The sequence below is a fragment of the Lontra canadensis genome, unplaced genomic scaffold, assembly GCF_010015895.1.
Source record: "Lontra canadensis isolate GAN:19392208 unplaced genomic scaffold, GSC_riverotter_1.0 scaffold8, whole genome shotgun sequence".
NCBI classification, from domain to species: Eukaryota; Metazoa; Chordata; class Mammalia; order Carnivora; family Mustelidae; genus Lontra; species Lontra canadensis.
This window is the reverse complement of record NW_022631002.1, coordinates 6,738,893-6,755,010: the sequence shown is the minus strand read 5'-3', so window position 1 is coordinate 6,755,010 and position 16,118 is coordinate 6,738,893. Positions and strand designations below refer to the sequence as shown.

The following is a 16,118-nucleotide window of genomic DNA, read 5'->3' as shown; positions in this document are numbered from 1 at the left end:
AACTCAAGGTGTTGGAGGCTTCAGGGAGTTAGCGCATTTCCTTGCCTTTTCCAGCTTCTAGAGGCTGCCTGTCTTCCTTGGCTTGTGGCCCCAGCTGCATCTGCAAAGAGCAGCAGAGCCTCTTGCACACCTGCTCTCTCCCTCACTCTCTCCACTTCCTTCGCTTCCATAATCACAGTTCCTTCTTGGACCCTCCTGTCTGCCTCTTCTAAGAACATTTGTGATGGCATTGGGCCCCCCCAGATAATCCAGGATTACCTCCCTTCTCAAAATTGTTAATATAATCATGTCTGCATCGCCCTCTAAGTCAACAGTTCCACAGGTTCCAGGGATCAGGACATGGACATCTTGCAGAGGCCATCCTTGAGCCAACCACAAGCACAAACCTCCCTGGAAAGGGGTCCAAGCTTCTCTTTCAGAGAGTCCAGCCTGCGAAATGATATGCCTTCTCATGAAGGTGGGCGAGAACAGGAGGAGATTACTGGCTTTGGAGTCAGACATGCCTCAGATGAAAACAGGAAGAGCACAGAGCTGAGGAGACTTCTCACCAGTCAAGGGAGAGCCTGTCACTCAAGCAACCAGTACAGTGGCTCTCCCAGAGGGGAGACTGAAATGACTGAATAAGACAGAATTCTGCGTTCAGGTGACTGGCTCACGAGGTGGACGGTGAACTCGTTGCTGTTGGCCACGGTGCCGGTGTAGGTCACAACAGCACACTCTGAGTTCATAAAGAGGTCTGGGAGGGTCATGTGGGGCTTTAGCAGGCTCAGGGTCACATGCTGGGGAAGTTCGTGTCCAGCGCTTCAGCCTGATGACATTTTTCTTTAACCCCCCACCTTCCAGCCCAACAAGCCGGTGGCTTCACCTCCCTTGGCCTCTGTTTCCTCTGCAGTAAAAAGAGCTTGATGATCCCCTTTGCAGAGCTGTCACGGTCCTTTGAAGGGCGGGTATCTAGCAAGGGCCTGGCACCCGGTAGGCGCAAAACACATTGAAAATCCCCATCGTTGTCACTGGGTTTGAATCCCATCTTCATCTTAGCTAACATGCACCTCAGATCTGTGACCTTGGGCAAGTTACTGACCCTTTCTGTGTCTGTCTCCCATCTGTAAAATGGAGATATCAGAGTTGCCGTGGAATTTAAAGGCATTAATATGTGCAAGGAGCTTGGTATAATGCGTGGCACAGAACACATGCTCAGTAAGCATTAGCATTATATTTGCTTAATACTATTTCTTCTAAGCCAACCAGTCAGCAGTTATTTTTTTGAATGCAGACTCTAGGCCAGTGTCTTGCTCTAAGATTTCGTGACTAAAGACCCCATGTGTGAAAACCATGAGCTCTGAGTTTGCAAAAACTTAACAAATACTACTGAAACTCAGCTACAGAGTGGTGGTTCCATATTTCCTGACAGCCCAAGGCCTTAACAGTCCCCTCCTTTCCTAGACAGAAGTTACCAGTGATTCCTAGGGAAATTAACACTGTTCTGGACAGTGTGCATGGAAGGTAAAAGTACACTGGCTTCCTTTCCATAAGGCCCTGATTCGCTGGGCTGTCACGTCCCTTGTGATCCATTTCAGGGGCTCAGATGAGGGCTGCATGGGAGGCACGCTTGTCCTCTCTTTGCAGATGCAGAGATGGGAACCTTAGAGAGGCTGAGTCACTTAGCCAAGCAAGGTTGCTGAGGTAGGGCTGGGCTCTGACTTGTGTTGTCTAGGGTTCAAGTTTGCAACCATCCCTGCTCTTCTTCTCACCCTAACTCATCCCCCTAAGAAACGGCAGGTAGCTTGAGTAAGCCCTCACAGCTTGCTGTTTGGCAGCTTCCACATCCTTCCATAGAGACTCTGGAGATGAGAGAACCAGCAGGGGATGACCAAGCCATGGCTGTCTTTCCAGAAGCATGGCTGCCATCCACCAAAATCCTTGAGTGAGCTAAACAGGCACGTGACCAACATTATCCCACACTGCTTAGACTTTCTAAAAGTTTCTAGTAGATTTTCAAACTAAAAATTCATTGTCCAAAGTAAGTAGCTGTTTTGTCTTCTTTTTGTGAGCACAAAAGAAGGCAGAGGGAGGCTTGGGAACAAAGCCTCTTACAGTCACAGGTCTTAAGAGGCACAGCATGTCACACCAGCACACAGCAGATAGCACCAGGGTGGTCCAGAGGCAGAAGACAGGAGCAGGGGAAGCACATAGGCCATGGCCTGTCCTGGGGTTTCTGAGGGAAAGACAAGAGAGGGCAGAGTAAACAGCTCAGGATTGGCTCATGTTGGCAGGCTTTAGGCTACGGGGGTGGTCTCTGGTTGCCTGGCACCTGGCCCTGGGGTAATGAAGGCAGAGGAATATTGCCTCTGGGAGTGCATGGGCCAGAGAGAGGAGATCTGGCTCTGAATTAGTTAGTTTTCATCTCAAAGATATACTGGGCCCTTTGCTACCTCTAAGAATCGACTAGTCCAGGGAAGGACAGTCTCCTCCAACCAGGAAGGTTTTTTTAAGATGTCAAAACATAATGTACAGAAAATTTAAAAAATATGTATGCAGTAGCATGAAAGACTCAATTCTATGCATAATCTGGAACTGGCTGGAAAACAGGAAGTATGGAGAGTCCTCTCAACTGCTTGCATTTCCCCATTCTGCTCTTGAATCTGGCCTGTGTCAAAGGTACATGCCCCACTCTACTTTGCAACGATCAGCTTGCCATTCTCCAGCCTAGGAGAATTTCTCTTCTGTTCATATTGTTGTGTCTTCATCACCCAGCACCGGGCCTGACCTGGGGGGCGCTAGGAAACTATTTATGGAGCCCAAATGACACGAACAAGGTAAAGGGTGTTTTGGGAGAAGGAAGCTATATGTTCCCAGTTGATCTCTTCAACGCTCACTACAGGGAGTGCTTGCTGGCCACTGGCCCAAGTGCTTCATGCCCAACCACAACTCAGTCCTCACTACAGCTCCTAAGGAGGAGGGTACCTCTCGATTTTATAGCCCAGGGAGGCCAAGTAACTTACCCAAAGGCACACAGCTAAGAAGTGGTGGAAGTCAGATATAAACTCAAAGCTCTCTACATCCAGAATCTTATGAGGGAAGCATTATGTAGTTCTGCTCCACTTCCCCATCCTGCTGGCTACCACTCTCCTCATCTCTCCAACCCAGTCCTTTCGAGGTTGTCAGATTGCCAACATTAGTGTGGCACAGCCTGGCCTCATCACTCGTCTCCTTTACAAGTCTCAATGGCGGGGCGCCTGGATGGCTCAGTGGGTTAAGCCTCTGCCTTCGGCTCAGGTCATGATCTCAGGGTCCTGGGATCGAGCCCCGCATCGGGCTCTCTGCTCAGCGGGGAGCCTGCTTCCCCCCACCTCTTTCTGCCTGCCTCTCTGCCTACTTGTGATCTCTCTCTCAAATAAATAAATAAAATATATTTTTTAAAAGATTTTATTTAAAATATATTTTTTAAAAGATTTTATTTAAAATATATTTTTTAAAAGATTTTATTTAAAATATATTTTTTAAAAGATTTTATTTAAAATATATTTTTTAAAAGATTTTATTTAAAATATATTTTTTAAAAGATTTTATTTAAAATATATTTTTTAAAAGATTTTATTTATTTATTTGAGAGAGAGAGATCACAAGTAGGCAGAGAGGCAGGCAGAAAGAGGTGGGGGGAAGCAGGCTCCCCGCTGAGCAGAGAGCCCGATGCGGGGCTCGATCCCAGGACCCTGAGATCATGACCCGAGCCGAAGGCAGAGGCTTAACCCACTGAGCCATCCAGGTGCCCCATAAATAAATAAAATCTTTAAAAAAAAACAAACCTCTCAATGGCTCCCCATTCTACTCCACAAGAGTAGAAACATAAAACAAAAATGTTAAGTGCTACCATACATGATTCAAGAGGACAAGCAAGGCTGAGCAGGATACTCTGATTTACATATAACACAAAGCCAGTATTTCTCAAAAGGCGGTTTGTGTACTGCTTAATCAGAATCCTCTAGGATTAAAGCTGCAAATCCTGACACCCCACCCAGGGCTGAGTGAATCATAATCCTAAAGGACACTGTCAGAGCATCAGTGTTTTCTAACACATTTCCTAGATGGCCCCTGAGCACATCCAGGTTTCAGAAAACCTCCACAGTGGACCTCCAGCCTTGCTGCCCTGTCCCACTCAAGACCAAGTTCATCAGTGTGCTGTGGAGGTGGGGCTCAGGCTTCTCTGCCAGCGCTTCAAAGCACCAGGTGATAGTGCAGCACGGAGAACCCGAATCAGTGCCAAACCAGTAAGAAAAGACTGGAATAAGAAAGCAGAAAGATCAAAAAATGGTTTGTAGCCTTTAGCAGAAACCAGGGTAAGTGAATACTTTAAAAACCCAATAAAGACTTAACTAAAGGAACAGAGTGGAGGAGAAGCCGGACTGACAAAGGGTGTACAGGAGTGCTCTTTCTTGTAAGTCTAAAGTCATTTCAGTTTGGGTGGGTTTTTTTGTTTTTTTGTTTTGTTTTGTTTTGTTTTAGGTAGGCTTCACGCCCAGCGTGGAACCCAGTGCAGGGCTTGAACTCCCCACCCTGAGATCAAGACCTGAGCTGGGATCAAGAAAGAGTCTGACATGTAACCAAATGAGCCACCCAGATGCTCCTAAAATTACTTCAAAACTAAAAATTTTTATAAAGCAGGCAGAGAGATGAATGAACCTAAGTTTCCTTCATCAGTACAGTTGATAATTTTTTATTTAGAGGCAAGGTCGTTGTCCCACAAGGATTCGAACATGTAAATTCCAAGAGCCAGCATCACCAAAGTTTAGAGACAAAAAGAGCTCTCCAGAACTTAGCCTTTTCTGAAGCTGGCTTTTTCAATTATTCTAGCTCTAAACTAGCCTTTTAGAAGTTTGCTTAAAATGGAGATAGATATAGATACTTATATAAAATCTCCCACTCCCCCAGGAATATCAAACTTTGACCCAGTTCTAGAAGATTCCAGCAAGAGCACATCTGTTTACTCGTGTCCCTTTAGAAGGAATGTGGCTAATTGGGGCTCAGCAGGGAACAGGGTTCTGGGGAATATGTGGTGGCCTTCTTTAATCTCAGCCTCAGAGCTGAGTGTCAGCCTTGAGCAATTCCAGAGACACGTTTTCCTGTGGCCCCTGAGCCCTCCGTGCGTGCTCTGGGACTGGTTGTTTATAGGAAATGGGCCGCCTGCTGACAGCCAGCCTGGGATGGGTGTTTACACTTCAAGTGATCATAGTTCAGCATTTTAAGCAAACCATGTTTGCCAGTGCCTTGTAGGTGGCAACCCGCAGAGAGAGTGACCAGAGAAGGACAGGCTGGCTCAGGGGGAGACCAGGGTGGCCGTGAAGTAAGGTCTGTGTAGCCTGTGACCAAAGACCAATGTGTGTGGCCTTACAAACCCTCAGTTGCATCTTCCTACCTCCAGGATTTTGTTGGACAATTCAAACATGCTATGTGCCCATGGGCCAAACTCCTTATATCATCCCATCTCATTTAAAACTGCCAATCCTATACCGGAGAGGGCTATGTGATCCCTAATATCCAGTTGAGAAAACTGAGGTTCAGTGAGGTAAAGAGATTCACACAGAGTCACATGGCTTGGATTAGGACTAACCCCAGAACCAAAGCCTACCCACTCTACCCAGTGCATCTCAATAGCATATATAGCTTTTATTGAGCACCTATTATGTGCTGATTTCTTTACAGGCTTTAAGTATCACAACAACTCCATAAGGAACATATCATGATCCTCACCTCATGGCAGAGAGGACCGAGTCTTGACTCTGACACAAGGTCTAGTGCATGGTTGGTAGATGACAGAGCAGAATTCATAACCACCTGGAGACTTGAATCCTCTCAGGGGTAGAGATGTGCCTGCCCTGCTTGCCCCCACTTCCTGGCCCACTGAAGTGATCAGTAGATACTGGCTGAATACAGGAACCCAGGGCCGGGATAACCAAAGCCATTCCTCCTGGTTTCTTCTTGCAGCCCCAGAACAGAGCCCCCACTCCTGAAATAGCTCGGTGATGGTTATTTTCACAGGAGTCACCCTCGAAAAGACTTTTGAGAAGAGGATAGGTGGCTATCTGCCTCCGGGGCACACAGTTTACCTCGCAAAGGCTAGAGAAAGAACTAGAAGGTCTTTCATGGTCTCTTCCAATTTTATGAAGACTAGCATCGCCGTTATTGCTATTATTTCCATCTAGGTGCACAGGCTAGAGTCCTTACCAATGAAACGGATGCTCGTGTCCTTTGGGTCTGGAAATGAAAACGCAGTTCCAAGGGCAAAACCAGTTAAGGCTATTAGAGGTCAAGATAGCAGCTCTCCAGGATGGGGACTGGACAAGCTATGAGGGGGCCTCCAGGGGGGTCTCATGTTCTGTCTGTAAATGAGGATGTAGTTCATATGGGTGGGTTCTGTTTGGGAAGCTTCAGCAAGCCACGCAGTAATGGTAGCACATTTCCATAGGTGCGTCTTTAATAACCAGGATCAGATGGAGTGGTCAAACTGATGGTGGTGGCTGTGTCAGCTTTGAATCCAGCTTTCCCCTCCCTAGCTGTGTGGCTTAAAGCAAGGTACTTAACCTCTCTTTGCCTCGATTTTACTCACTGGAGATGGGTTGCAGGGCCGTAAGTTGTGTAAGCCCCTTATACTTTATTTGAAGTAGAAATTTGAAACCTTCAACTGTTGTCTAAATTTTGTCTTATTTTGCTTTTCACTAGCAAATGACATTAGGTTGATTATTTTTCCCCCTAAAGAACATATTTCTGGTTGGTGTATTTGATAACATTTCTATATTTTAGAATTTAACCAGAAAAAATACACATAAAGTGTCCACACAGTACTTAGCACACATGTGCACAATAAAATATTAGCTCTTAGCTCCGTTTCCTTTCTTAAATATAAAAAGTCACCAGACAAGAATTTCTTGGGAAGGTGTTCTCTCCTAAGCCCATCGTCATGGCAGTGGATACATGATGGATATTTCTCTTATCAACTTGTTTTATGGGAATGAAATGTCAGTACGACCTGGACACTACTTTTTTGCATATTATAGTTGTCCCAGCATTGGAAGCATATATTATATTACAGCAACCAATGTATTCTAGAGTGGGGAAAAATCAACAAATCACTTGCTAATTAACAGCAAAATTAAGTAAAACTTTAAAAACCCAGAGGTTTCAAATTGTCCACCAAATGGTTTGAAGTCCTCAGATATGCCAAGAGGGTGCCTGCCCCTTAACCTCATCCCATTCCTACTGCTCCCAAGCCCTTGCCTCATGCTGAAGGCCATCTTCCTCAACTCTTGCAGGAGGTGCGGTGCCTTTCCTACCTCAAGGCTTTTGCTTCCACACTTTCAAGGAAGAGTGAATGGAAATGCACTACTCTCTCCTACTTGCCAACTCCCCAATCTATGGTAGGCAAATAGTTTTACTCATCTTCCAAGGTTTATTTCAAGTGCCACCTTCTCCGGGAAGCTTTTCCGGATCCATCCACTTCCAGATGGGCCTCCTCAGCTCTCTCCTCTCTTCTCCCCCTGCTCTAATCTCCTCTCTCTTCCAGAAGGAACCCGTGAATATATTATGTTACTCTGCAAAGTAGAAGAGTCTTTGCAGATGTGGTTAAGTTAAGGACCTTGAGGTGGGGAGATTATCCAGGGGAGCTCAGTGGAATCACAGGGGTCATCACAAGGGATGGGGGGCGGTCAGAAAATACATGACAATAGAATCAGAGGTCAGAGTGATGTGACCACAAGCCAAGCAATGCAGGCAACTTCTAGAAGTTAGAAAAGTCAGAAACGGATTCTCTGCTGACACCTTGCTCTTTAGCCCTGTGAGATCCATTCAGGCTATACCTTCCAGAACGCTAAGATAACAAATTGGTGTCTTTTTAAGCCACTAATTTTGTGGCAATTTGTTACAATAGCCACAGGAACCTAATACTGGACTAGAACCATTCATACATTTTCAGGTTGGTCTTGATGAACTGGTCAAGAGGTCCTACTTTTATGCAGTGAATTAGATTCTCTCCGTTGTCTGCGTGAATTAGACATCCACACAGGTACTGACCCTCTACCGTACAGGGAATTGGGTGCTAGCTCATCCTCTGGTTGTAGTAGGTATCAAATGTCACTCCAGGGATTGAAATGGCCAGTGGAAGTTTTCCAAGGCTGAACTAGGTCCTGGAGAAACCCAGCCCAAGTATGAGGCTTTCTGGACCCGTCCTCCAAATCTGGACCTTCCCTGGAGGGAAGAGATGATCCATGGTTGAAGAGACCCATGATGGAAGAGATGATGAATGGGCCAGGTCAGCACCTCTTGGCAAGGCAACTGAACATGCCTGAGCCTCAGTCCCCTGCTGTGTAAAATGGAGCTCATCGGGATACTTACCTTGCCATATTGTCTCGAGTGAGAGCTCACCACAAATGCTCTTTGTATCCGGTATACACTAAAGGGGACTGTCCTAGTGAATTCACCTTTCCTTCTGTAATACCCCTACAATGCCTGAAATCGACCTTAAAACTCCGTAAAGCTATCAGCCTGCGCTGATTCTGTGTCTTCTCTTTCAGGTGAAGTCTATTACAGGAGCAAATACCTAAGAAGTGACACCTACAAAGCCAACATCGAGGCCAACAGGATTGTTGTGTCAGAGTTTGGAACGATGGCCTATCCGGACCCCTGCAAAAATATATTTTCCAAGTAACTGTCCGTTTGAATCTGGTCATGTTTCTCGATATCCTCAGTGGTAAAAACAACCAGCATCCACTCATCTGATGATCCTCTCTGTAGGGTGCATGAAAACGTTTACCTGGCCCAGGCTTTGCCTCTCTATGCCATGCAGTTCTTGATCACTGATAGCAAGAGAAACAAATGGCATCTGACATATTATTAGGTATTTTTCCATATGGCTGATAAGAGAGCAATTTGGAATTATCTCCCAAAATTATAAACGCACCTTCTCTTCAGTCTAGAGATAGGCTTGCTTGTGTCTGGAATGGCAGATGTATAATGTTACCCACAGCTGCATCATTTGTTATAATGAGGAACTGAAAACAACCCAAATGTTCATCAACAGAAGGATAGTTAAATAAATAAGACTGAAACTGTACAAGAAAATACCAGGCAGGAGCAATAAAAGGCAGGATGGGTAATGAGGTTGCTCCCTATGTGCCGAATGGGCACAGGGCGGAATAAGGTGTAGAAAGAGCATATGATAAGCTATGTTTTGTGTAAAAAAGCAGGAAGAAATCTGGGTTTATTTTTGCTTGTATGTGCGTAGAGAAAGTGGGAGGATCTGTGAGGTGGGAAATTGGCAAATGAGAGAAAAAGTTAAGGAAAGTTTTTTAGTTGAATAGGTTTCAGATCATCCGGGCTAGGATGACTATGAATGTATTACAAGCTTGACAATTAAACAGTTGGCCGGGGAATCAGACCCGCTGTCAGAATCTCCTTCCTGATACTCCTCGGATATCGACGAGTTAGGAAATGTGCTAGCAGTATACTGGTCCGGAGATGGAAGATTGCTCCTGCTTTTCTGGACTAACGTCATCTTTCCAGTTCAGGATCCAGTGCTAGGGGATGCAGTGCCAGGATCCTGAACTGACATTTGCAGGCGGGGGAGGAGCCAGGCAGGGAGTGGGCGGGCGGAGACCGCAAAACTACCACCTGTAGGGCGCTTCGCTGCTTCACCATTCGCCAGCAGGGGGAGCACTAACCAACACATGGATCTAGGACCTTCTGATCAAAGTAATGATGAGTTTTTCTGCTCACCATTTGTTTGCTTTTCTTTAAAGAAAAAAAAAGAAAGAAAGAAAGAAAACTAAACTAATTTCCTGGACAAATTCAGAGTGTCCACTGTGGACTCTCATTCCTTCCAAAAGCAAGGATTAGCTGTTTTGCTAGCCTTAGGGGAGCATTATGGAAGGGTACATACGATTTCTGTGGAACTCATTAAAATACTTCAGAACAGCCTATTAGCTCTTGGTGTCTCTGGTGTGGGAGACCTTTGGGTTTTTGAGAGCTCAGGAGGGTTCAGTTGGTGGCCATCTTGTCCCAGATGACTCACTTCTTAGCTAGTTCAGCATGGTGGTATCTTTAGGCAAACTGATCTCCAAGTCCTCCGGATTCCACAAGTGATCCTTTAGGACTTGGAACTTTTTCCCCCCTTAATTGAAGTATATCATTGTAAGTGATAGGAAAACAAAAACTAAAGCCATCTTGAGCAGAACATTGATTTCCTCTTGATCCGCTTTCCTCCACAGAGCTTTCTCCTACTTGTCCCACACCATCCCCGATTTCACAGACAACTGCCTGATTAACATCATGAAGTGTGGAGAAGACTTTTATGCGACCACAGAGACCAATTACATCAGGAAAATCAACCCACAGACTCTGGAGACCCTGGAGAAGGTACCAGTGAATCTACTATAACCGCATCAGTTCCTGGCTCATGGGAGGGAACCCCTGGTTTGGGCCATGTGGCCTGCAGGAACTCATGGGGCAGCCCCTCCTCTACTGCCATTGGATTCTGAGCTTCCCCAGCACAGCACTTAGCACTAGATTCTAAGCTCCCTTGGGGTGGGGGCCATGTCGTTTCATCTCTGTGTTGGTTCTGAGGGCTACTAAACCAAAGTGCCACATACTAGGCGGGTTAGAACAACAGAGATTTATTCTTTCATGATTCTGGAGGCTGCAAATCTGAAATTGGGGTGTTCTCAGAGCCATGCTGTCTCTGAAGGCTCCAGGGGAAGATGCTGGCTGGCTTCTTCCAGTCTCAGGTGGCTGCCAGGAATCCTTGGTGTTCCTTGGCTTATAGATGCATCACTCCACTCTCTTCTCGAGATACAATCATTGGATTAGGGCCACCTCCATCCAGAATGACCTCATTTTGACTTGATTACACCTACAAAGGCCCTGTTTCCAAATATACGTACCAGGAGTTAGGGCTTCAACATATCTTTTTGGAAGACAATTCAACCCATAACAGTGTCCACCGTCTTGGCACTGAGTGGGATCTTAATAGGAGTTTGAATGAATGTACTGGATTGCCCAGACTGGAGCAGCCCTACCTTGTATTGACCTGAAGAGGGAGGCCTTAGGCAGAGAGCAAGCGAACAAGTGAACAAAAATAAACGTCCAAGCAGATACCTTTCCTGGGCAGAATCAAGTCAACATTTTCATGAAAATCAATAGACCCACGCATTTTTTCTCTAGCTGGCTAATCAAAGCCTCAGTGGCTTCTCAATACATTTTAACGATCTGTTAAAGGGAATGCTTTTCTTAGCTGTGAAATTATGTCCAGCACCTTTTAAGCTGGGCGGCATAGGTCCGACTGATGTATGCTTTCCACAAAGCCTCCGAGAGGAAATAGTAGCAGAGAATGAAGCCTTGCCTGACTTTGGGCTGGAGGTCATGCTATTCTGGGGGAGGTGAGGAGAGCAGTTGGTGCCCAGCCCCGCATAATTCTGTGGTAGTGCCCCGTTGTGGGCTTTGACTGGAGTGTTTTTGTAACTCTATGTTCTCAGAATAATCCTACAAGAGAGGCCTGGAGATTTACGCCTCTGTGGCATGCAAAGGGGGGAGAATGTAAATGAGGTAACCAGAAAGACACAAAGCAGCAGTTAAGATTAGCTTGAAGGCTGCCCCACTGTGCAGGTCATTGCTCTGTGGTGAGGCATTCTGCCACCATGCTGAGGACACCCAGCAGGGCCAGGGAGCAGGGTTGCAACGAACGCTACAGAAAACACCCGCAGCTCCCAGACTCTCCTGCCCCCTCTATGCTCTCCGTGCTGTAGGAGGCCGCCCATGAGTTTATATCAGGTCACACGGGTAAACATCCTCTTTTAAGGTGAAGTCTGCCTTATTTTCCCATCAGGAGATATGCAAAAGTCGCCATCATCTCTCTGAATCTAGAAGCAGGTGCTTTTCATCATGTTTCACCCTTCCCCCATTTTTAAAACCAGGTGGCTCTCATTTTGCAGGTTGACTATCGCAACTACGTGGCTGTAAATCTGGCAACAGCACATCCCCATTATGATGCTGCCGGAAATGTTCTGAACATGGGCACAGCCATCATGGACAAGGGGAAGACAAGATATGTGGTCTTTAGGATCCCTGCCGCTGTACCAGGTAGGTCATTCTGGGCATATCCTGAAGGACAGATGCCACGGGTGGCTACCTCCAAAGAGTTCTGATTTTCACTGATGACACAAGACTCAGTCTGACACTTTCCCTCATGGGTGATTCAGATGACCATGAACACACCTTTCTTCTCCAGGGGAAAAGAGATGCTGCCAGGCTTTCCTTTTGAAAGAACGAATTCCTTCACTATTCTAACCTGCTTTTCTTTAGGCTCCAGTTTATTGGTTCATTAATTTATCCATTATTTGTGCACCACTTACTTATGCACCCATCTGTCTGTCCATCCATCATCCATCCAACTCTCCATCATCCATCCATCCGTCCATCCATCCGCCCGCCCGCCCATCAGACATCCTTCCATCCATCCATCATCCTTTCTTCCATCCATTTTTTTTTAATTTTTCTAACATGACTGTGTATGCCAAAGCTATACTGCCAACTTTCCCCCCAGACCCTAAAGCCAGGTTCCTAGTGTTGTTATGGGAGCTCAGTCCTTCTTCAGACCCTCAGACCTTGCAGACCCCTCACCCCATTCTCTCTGGGCCTTCTGAACCTTCTCCATTTAAGGCCAGGAACCTGGCGCAAAGCCCAAGTCAATTGTGATTTCATGTTCCTGAGAGGAGGAGACTTCTGACCCTTGTTTGTCCAGGACCTTCTTGGGAACCACACCCAGGAGACCAGGCCTCTGAGGGTGGTTGCACAGGGTTCAGGAGATGGGGCAGAATGACAAGGGTACTTGGCTTGACCTGTCAGTTCAGGAAAACTGGCTTCCATCTGGGATCCCTGCTGGTCCCCTCCCTCATAGTCCTGTAGAACCTCCTGAGCTACTTACTAGTCTCTATTGGCAGATGTGAGCCCCTAAGGTCAGAAGGCACAATGAGTAGTCTTGTTAAATGAAACTCCCATGAATTAAGCCGATAAAGGAATAGAGGGTCCCGCCAGACTCCTAGAATGTCAGATCTGGGGATGGCCTAGGCATTTAAGTTTGGCACATCATATTACAAAAGAGGGTAGATAAGGCCCAGGAGGATCAGGTGACAGGCCCAAGGTCACACAGTCACACAGCTCACAGGAGCCTCCAGCACCAGGCCAGCAGCTCCCCCCTGAGCCCCTGCTGCCTCCTGGTGGCTTCCCTGGGATTCACTCCTGTGTCCTGCCTCCTAGGCCAGGGTGCTTTCCATTTCAGTTGGCTTTGTGCTCCATTTGTTTTGTGAAGAAAAGAACCACCCCACAACCCCACAGCATCCCTCCCACCAGCCAGCTGTTTACTGTGCGCACAGGTGGCCACAAGAAAGGTGCAAACGCTTGCAGATAACTCATTATGAACCAGCCCCAGGCCTGGGCGGGGAGGCCTTTCGGCCAGCGGTGACTCATCCTGACGGGGAACAGGAGCAAGAACAAGTACTGTTCGCTCCTCTGCCACACGGAAGCTGGACGAGCTGCGTGGACTACTTCATGATTTCATTCTGTTCTTTCCCTCCACTCTGAGCGCTATTATCCCTAGTAACAGAGGAGGTGGCCGGGCTGAGAGGGCTGTGTCTTCTCGGCTTAACCTTGTGCCTTTGGCCATAACGACTGACCACATTCTGTTGCACCTCAGTTTCCGACCTGTAAAATGCAGATTATACAGTCTCCTTCCACTGTCACAAGAGGCATAACAGCCCCTTATCACAGTGGGTGCTTAGTCTCACCCCTTGGTGTTTCTGAATGGTCAGCACAAAGAAATTCATGGAAACCCTGTGAGGTACATCTCAATTGCTGCTCCTCAGCAAAATACCAAAGTCGAAATCTGGGGAGCCGGCCTATCCCCAGGTGCTTGAGAGAAATGCAGAATCTGACGCCCCAGCCCCACATACTGAATCAGACTCCACACTTCGATCATGATCCCTGGTGGTCCATGTGTATGAAGAGGTGTTGTTCCAGAGCAGGGGCTGACAAGATTTTTCTGGAAAGGGCCCAAGAGCGAGTATCTGGGTCCCTGTTGCTACTCCTCAGCAGAGCCATTGCGGCTCAAGAGCAGGGGCAGCCCCGGACCCCGCATAAAGAAGCCCCAGGTTTCTCCAGCCCCTTCCTGTGTTCTGAACAAACCTTGATGCAAAAGCGGGTTTGTTCAGAACACAGGTAGGGGTTGGGCGCCCAGGCTGTCACGCAGACTCCTGGCCCGGAGGCCTGGCTCTGGGGCTCGGTGTTTTCCGATTGTAGCAGCAGGTCTAGCAGGGCAGGGGGGCCTACGTGGGAACACTCGGAGCCCCTGTGTCAGGCAGGCAGCAGCTCCTTCACTGGTTTACTTGTCTGCTCTCACCCAGAGGTTCTTCTTAGCGACCCGGTCAGTTTGAAAGGCTCAGCTGCAGGTGATGGGGTGTTGTCTGGGGCCGGCCAGGTCCCGCGCTGCTCCTGAGGCTTGCCTTTCTCTAGAGGACGAGAAGGGGACGAACCCCTTGAAGCACACGGAGGTGTTCTGCTCCATCACCTCCCGCTCCCTCCTCTCCCCGAGCTATTACCACAGCTTCGGCGTCACCGAGAACCACATCGTTTTCCTTGAGCAGCCTTTCAAGCTGGATATCCTCAAAATGTCAACCGCGTACATCCGGGGAGTGAACTGGGCCTCCTGCCTGGCCTTCCACAAGGAGGACAAGGTAAGGCCTGGCTGGGACCCCCAGCCACATGAGGACAGCCCAAATGAGGTATCCCAGGAAGCAGACTGACATGGAGTTTGGCATGCAGGCGTTTTCCTAGGGAGCGAGGGTGGGAGCTACCATGCAGTCTCCCCAGATTCATTAGCTAACCTTCCAGAGAGTTCTGAAACTGGATGGTCCTGCAGAGTGGTCCCAGGTGGGGACAAGGGGGCTGGGACCCCAAGTCACTGAGTCAGTAGAGCAGACTGTCCCTGTCTGAAAAGCGTGTGACCTCAGGCAAGCTGGCTCTCATCAGCCAGGCCACTAGCACCAGCCCAGCAGCCAAGGGCTACTCCTCAGTCCTGACCCACATCTGGGCTCCTTGCAGCTTGCACCGTCCATGGACAAGGCCCTTCTGGTGTCCCGGCAGCCAACGGGTAATGTCAGGGAGGGGTGCTGGAGATGATTTAGACATCTTAATGATAGAACATTCCACCACATGGTACAACCAAACCTCTTCAGGCACACCGGAGTGTTCCAAGTGTGGATGTGTGCGTATGTGCGTGTGCCTGTTGTGCATGTGCGTGCCTCTGTATACGAGTGTGTGTGTGCACACCCACATATGTATGAATATGACTGAATCTGTGCTTGGATATGTGTGTATGAATATATCTACTTCCTGTTGAAATGAGTAAATTTTTACTTGTGATAAATATCAAGCAATTCTTAGTGTTCTCTATTCGAATGCTATACAAGAAGAGAAAGTCACCTGTCAGTCCCCTGTCCTCCCCCTTGCTGCCACCAGTCTCCTCTCCAGAGAGAACCACCACTATGCAGCTCTAAGACCTCTCCTTTCTTCTCAGGGAGGAGTGTGAGGTCCCTCCTCTGCTCAGAACATTCTAGTGATTTCCCATCTTCCTAAGAAAAAGATCCAAAAACTTCACTGACCAGCCTGCAAATCCTCGCAGGCCCACATCCCAACCACTGGCTCCCTGCTCACTCAGCCTCCTCCTGGACTTCCTGTATCTCAAACCAGCCTAACACCTTCCTGCCTCAGGGCCTTTGCATTTTCTGTTCCTTCTACCTGGAATGTTCTTCCCCAGATGGCTTCCTCCCTCTGTTAATCCACGTCCCAGCTAAATCTCCAGATCCCTGAGGCCTTTTGTGATAAACCAGTCTCCAACAGACCCCGCCCCAGGCTTCTCCATTCCCTTGCCTGGCTTCATTTTTCTCAGTAGTGCTCACTGTCCTTGGCACATTATCTCATCATTGACTGCTGGCCTCTCCCCCACCGGACTTATAAGCTCCATCAAAGAAGGGCCTTGGTTTTAGTCTGTGTTTCCTGGAAAAATATTCCTGAAAAATTGT

At 47.6% G+C, this 16,118-nt stretch overlaps 1 protein-coding gene across 3 annotated transcripts in view; it reads left to right on the top strand.

Moving 5' to 3' along the window:
• BCO1 (beta-carotene oxygenase 1) overlaps positions 1-16,118 on the top strand; it is a 35,568-nt gene that overhangs the window by 4,097 nt on the left and 15,353 nt on the right. For 2 of the 3 annotated variants that reach the window (XM_032853892.1, XM_032853893.1), the window contains 4 exons: positions 8,565-8,694; positions 10,257-10,404; positions 11,976-12,123; positions 14,551-14,771. In XM_032853892.1, coding sequence (XP_032709783.1) covers positions 8,565-8,694; positions 10,257-10,404; positions 11,976-12,123; positions 14,551-14,771 — 647 coding nt within the window. Of the gene's footprint in view, positions 1-892; positions 973-8,564; positions 8,695-10,256; positions 10,405-11,975; positions 12,124-14,550; positions 14,772-16,118 lie in introns of all 3 variants that reach the window. The other variant, XM_032853894.1, reaches the window with a different exon arrangement.